Source organism: Vombatus ursinus, unplaced genomic scaffold, assembly GCF_900497805.2.
Source record: "Vombatus ursinus unplaced genomic scaffold, bare-nosed wombat genome assembly UNPS02014816.1, whole genome shotgun sequence".
Lineage (NCBI taxonomy): Eukaryota > Metazoa > Chordata > Mammalia > Diprotodontia > Vombatidae > Vombatus > Vombatus ursinus.
In genome coordinates, this window is record NW_020954594.1 from 20,485,607 (window position 1) to 20,490,954 (window position 5,348).

The window sequence follows — 5,348 nt, forward strand, 5'->3', positions numbered from 1 at the left end:
AGTCCACACAATACAAAGAATGGAATACTTAACATTGGGGGAAGAATATTTTTACTGACAAAACTCATTTTCTCACTCAAGGCTATACCAAGTCTGGGGTGAATTATAGAGCAGATTGGCACATGCTCTTGCTATATTCTTTGTTTTGATGTCAATAAATTATAATTAGACAAATTTCCTTCTCTCATATTTCTCTCTCCCTTGAATCTGCTGATAAACTATTTAAATCATTAGATGTATTTTCAGCTCTGTACTATATGAGCAATTTAATATAGAAACTGAAATGTAAAATCAAGAAGTCATAGATTTGAGTACTGAATCAGCTGTTTATCAGTGGTGTGAGCCTGGGCAAGACAGTCTACCTCTCCGAGGCTTAATTTCATTATCTGTAAAATGGGGATAAAAATACTTATACCATCTATTTTATAGAGGTTTTTATAGCAAAGAGCTTTGTAGACCTTAAAGTACAACAGTAATGTGGGTTATCTGCATGCTAAGCATGCCTTTAATTTCTTCCTTAAGTACTAGCTGTATGAGCAAGTCACTCTAAGTTCTTGGAGCACAAAGCAAGTAAGATCCTAGGTTGTGGAGAAGTTGGTGATTTGCATTAGTAGAGGCAGCTAAGTGACAATGGATAAAGTGCCCAACTTGGAGTCAGGAAGGTGAGTTCAAATTTGGCCTCATATATATAGTATCTATGTGACTTTAGGGAAGTCCCTAAGCTTCTCTATGCTTCAGTTCCCTAATCTGTAAATTGTAGGGAATAATAATAGCACCTGTCTACGGTGGTTGTAAATTTTACATTAAATAATATATGTAAAGTGCTAACTGTCAAGTAGAAGGTAATTCCGTACTCTAAGGAAATCACAGGATCAAACTAAAACCAAAAAAGTTAGTTCTTACCACAATCCTACAGGATTAGTATAGTGGGAGGGAAGATTAAACATCTGAGATCTCTGATGTTTCCTATCAGGAAAGGAAGGTAGGAAGGAAGGAAGGAAAGAGGAAAGAAAGAAGGAGGAAGGATGGGAGGAAAGAAGGAAGGAAGGAAACGAGAAGGGAGGAAGGGAGGGAGGAAGGAAGAAGGGAGGGCAGAGAAGGAGGAAGAAAGGAAGGGAAGGATGGAGGGAGGAAAGAAAGGAGGAAGAGTAGAAGGAGGGAAAATTCAACTGTGGTTGGAAGTAGAGAATTTCTATCTCCTTACCTCTTCCTGACTCTCTTTTTTAGCTGTTGAATCAGCAGAGGAATGTTGGTCCTTAAATAACCTCTGACCATTACAGTCCTGTGAAACAAGCAAGGTAGAGAGAAATCTGAGTGGCAAATTCTAGAACACTTTTGGGGGATGTGAAAGTAGAGAGAAGAAAAATACAAAATACAAAAAGAAAAGAACAGAGGAGAGAGGAAAGCAAGGCAGAAGGAAGTCTCCAGGACTAGACCCAGATATTGTGTCTACAGAAAAGTCATTCTTAAATGAGGCAGGAAAATAATGTACTGAAAGAGTGGGAGTTGGCCTACCTAAAACTTTGAAAAAGAGTAAAGCCATTCTGGACCCAGTCCCCTGAAAGAAATGAGCAGAATCGAAGAACAGGTGCATCCTCTGAAGGTTCAGGGAAACTCCCCCTTCGGTTCCCTCACCTCCTTCTGGCCCCACAGCTCTCCCCCCACCCCACCCAGGGTTCCAGCATCCTCCTGGTACTAGAGGCTATTCTCGAGGTCATTGCTCCGGTCGAAGAGCCGGAGGTGTCGGCCTGGGGCACAGAGGGGCAGCTGCTGCAACAGTGATATGGAACTAAAGGGCTGTCGGGGGGAGCAAGAGGAGGAGGAAGAGGAAGAGGAGGCAGGGTCAGCCAAAGCAGGCGCAGCGGGGACATGAGGTCCCAGTCGGAGGCACGGGAGAGTAGCTGCAGCAGCATCAGCAGCGGGAAGACCCAGAAGCCCCAAAGCCCCGAGAAGTTCCAGCGCGGCCAGGGCAAGAAAAAGCGCAAACGGGGCCGTGTGGTCGGCTTGAGCCAGCAGCGGCAGGCGGCCAACGCCCGGGAGAGGGACCGCACTCACAGCGTCAACAGCGCTTTCACCGCCCTCCGCACCCTCATCCCCACGGAGCCGGCGGACCGCAAGCTCTCCAAGATCGAGACCCTGCGCCTGGCAGCCAGCTACATCTCCCATCTGGAAAACGTGCTCTTGTTCCCACCCGAGTCGTTTGGGGGTCCCCAGGCCCACCCCCCGCTTCACTATCTGCCCTGCCTGCGGGACAGCGAAGGAGGTGCTGGCGGCAGCCCCTACGGAAGCGTAGGAGCCCCGCGACCCATCTGCACCTTCTGCCTCAGTCACCAGAGGAGGGTGGTAAGGATGGCCCCTCACTCCTCCTGAAAAGGGAAAAGAGAGAAACATAGAACAGACAGAGAGATGGTTACAGAGAGACACGTAGAGACAGAGAAAGACAGAGATAAAGAGACAGAGAGAAACAGAGAGAGACAGATAGACAAGACAGACGAAGTCAGAGACAGAGACACAAAAAGGGAGACAGATTGAGAAAGAGAAAAAGAAATTTATCTCTCTCTCTCTCTCTCTCACACACACACACACACACACACACACACACACTCCAATCCCCATGCTATTATCACCCTGAGTCAAAAATTATTTTTATCCTTTTATCACCAGGATAGTTTTAAGAGTTCTGAGGATCAGGGTTCAAACAATATCTTTAGGATGAATTATCCGTGTGACCTTGGACAAAGCACAAACTTTCTGGGGCCCAGTTTCTCATCTGTAAATTGAGAGGGTTGGACTAGGGGGCATTTAAGAACTCTTCTAACTCTAAATCTATGATTCTATGATTCTATAGCATTTTCTATACCCCAAGTGAGGATTTGTGAGCTGACAAAGGATAGTCCTTTTTGCAAAGCCTCATTGAAAATTTGTCTTAACTTTTTTTTTTTTAATGTAAACTTCCTTGGAAAATTCAAGACTTTACAGTTGCTGTAATGCAATTTAATTCATCAACAATTTGAAATAACAAGATTTCTTTCTTTTAGGGTAGGGGTTCTTAATCTTTTTGTGTGTATGTAATGGACCCTTTGGCAGTCTGGTGAAATCTAGGCACCTTCTCAGAATAATGTTTGTGACCTACATTCATAATGGAAGAAAATACTAAATTTCAGTTAGAGGTTAGTGAAAATAAAGATGTATTTTTTCCCATGCAAGTTCATAGACATTCTGAACTCTACCCATGGATCCCAAATTTAGAGATCGCCTGTTCTAAGGGCTTAGAGTCTCAGAGAAGCCTCTTGCCAATTATTTTCCATCCAGTGGCCTAGGGCACTTTTTTTTTTTTTTTTGAAGAGAAGAAGATATGCCAAAAGTTTAGAATTTCCTAAAGGAAGAAAAATAAACAAAAATAATGGTTTCTTGTTCTCCCTAGACCCTCCCTTTCACTTCCCTAGATTATGTTCCAAGGTGCATTATCATCCTACTGATATGGTCAGACCACTTGTTATTTGCACTGTTGATTCCTTTACCACTTTAGCTTTGAGACCTGCTTTTGGCTACTCTCTAGGAACTGTATTCCTCACTTGCATTTCCAGGCACTTATGAAATCAGAAAAGCATTTTGTTCTCTCCTATTTTTCTATTCTATTATCTAATCTACCTTTAGATTCTTCTGTCTAAAACTGTTATCAAATTTCTTCTGTTGATGTTCAAACAATTGCCCAGTTTCCATTTTCAACTGCTACCACCACCATTTCACAACTTCACTTTCTAGAAAATTCCTTCAGTTAGACTTTTCACACATTTACACTCAGTTGCAATGTCTCAACCTGAAGCAGACTGAATATCTCAAATCTTTTCAGCCATGAGAAAGCCAAAAGTGTAAATGCTTTAATTGCTACTGTTACCCAGCCATTCTTAGGTGCTCTCTAATTTGCATTTTCTGTGCCCTTTTGCAGTACAAAGAAGGGGAGAAGCAATGATCTATTTTAAGTATATGTGGACAATCCCTCAGATGAGAAGCTTGTACAAGTATTGCACCAAATGGTGAAATGATTTATGTAACTTCTTGGCACCCACAGAATATGTTTACATGAAATACATTAAATAATGTAAAGAAGTCATGTTTTAACACACACATGGAAAAACACATGGGTCATACTCTTACATTGCGACAAATTTATTTGGATCATCCTGCAAATGAAACCTTATACTGGGGGCAAAAGTTGCATCTGGTGTGGCAGCTGTTTTCGTGCCAGAGATGTTAAACTTAGCCATCCTAGTCCTGAAACTCAGGGCTTGAAACATAGACCACCTGATGAAACTTGAGATTTGAGACTTGCAGTGTTTTCTGTCAGTGGGAATGCATAACACCATCGACTGAGTCTTGAATGAATATCAGACTGAGCATGGTCAACCTCCCATTTTTCTAGCCCTACGCTCCAACTTTTATTTATGGTGAAAGAAGGAAATCAAATATGTCATCAGTAATTTTGTTCAAGCTAAGGAAACAAGAAAGTGGTTAATGGTTATCTGATGAGGAAAATAGATCCTCTCCCTCTGCCAACCCCCAAACATCACAGAGAAAAGTTGTCAGTCACTGTTTCAAAATATATCCATAGATGACTGTGGTGGATCATTAAGGAATCGCTTACCTCTACCCCTTAATCCTAGAAATAATGTTCGCTATAATTGGATAAAGTTACCTCTTCATTTTAAAATTACCCTCTACAATCATAATTAGATACATTACATTATGTATTTTTAAGCTTGATCAGATACAACACATCTTAAATTCCACGCCAGTTATGCCACCTGCTGAGTCTCCTGCATACTACATTGGCACTGGTCTTCTCAGGGTTACAAATAATACTAAATAAAGTATCCTTGCAAATAGTCATGTGCACTTGCCGAAAGCACATAGGAGCAGGAATAAGGAATGATAGAATGATTTCACTTCCATTTCTCTCAATCAACGTGCTTCATATGTGCTCAATATCAGGCTGTTTTAGGAGATAAAGAAATATTACATATTTATTATTATTACATAATAATATTGTGTACTTATGTTATATTATATATTATTAGTGATATATTACATAATATCATATTTTACATATAATGTAATATTATTATATATCCTATTTTTAATATTGCATGTTATTACTATAATGCCATATAATTATATTAATAATCCAATATCATGTTACATCAATAATGTGCAATATTATTAATATTACAATCTCTGCTCTCAAGTAGTTTATACTCTGACTGGAAAGACAAGACTAGCAAACATCAAATGATAAAATTACATTAAAAAATAATATAATTTGGAGCTATATTACACTTTATAGAACA

At 40.4% G+C, this 5,348-nt stretch overlaps 1 protein-coding gene across 1 annotated transcript; it reads left to right on the forward strand.

Moving 5' to 3' along the window:
• The first annotated feature begins 1,833 nt into the window (after window positions 1-1,833).
• LOC114023193 (basic helix-loop-helix transcription factor scleraxis-like) lies at window positions 1,834-4,984 on the forward strand. Its single transcript, XM_027835742.1, has 2 exons — window positions 1,834-2,343; window positions 3,950-4,984. The coding sequence occupies exons 1-2, from the start codon at window positions 1,870-1,872 to the stop codon at window positions 3,971-3,973; spliced, it is 498 nt and encodes a 165-aa protein (XP_027691543.1). The 5' UTR covers window positions 1,834-1,869; the 3' UTR covers window positions 3,974-4,984.
• Window positions 4,985-5,348: the final 364 nt, after the last annotated feature.

Bases quoted from the DNA above. Each gene is read 5' to 3' on its own strand.
- LOC114023193 (XM_027835742.1), top strand. From the start codon at position 1,870: ATGAGGTCCCAGTCGGAGGCACGGGAGAGTAGCTGCAGCAGCATCAGC. The intron at 2,344-3,949 runs GTAAGGATGGCC...GCCCTTTTGCAG, and splicing joins TCAGTCACCAGAGGAGGGTG to TACAAAGAAGGGGAGAAGCA.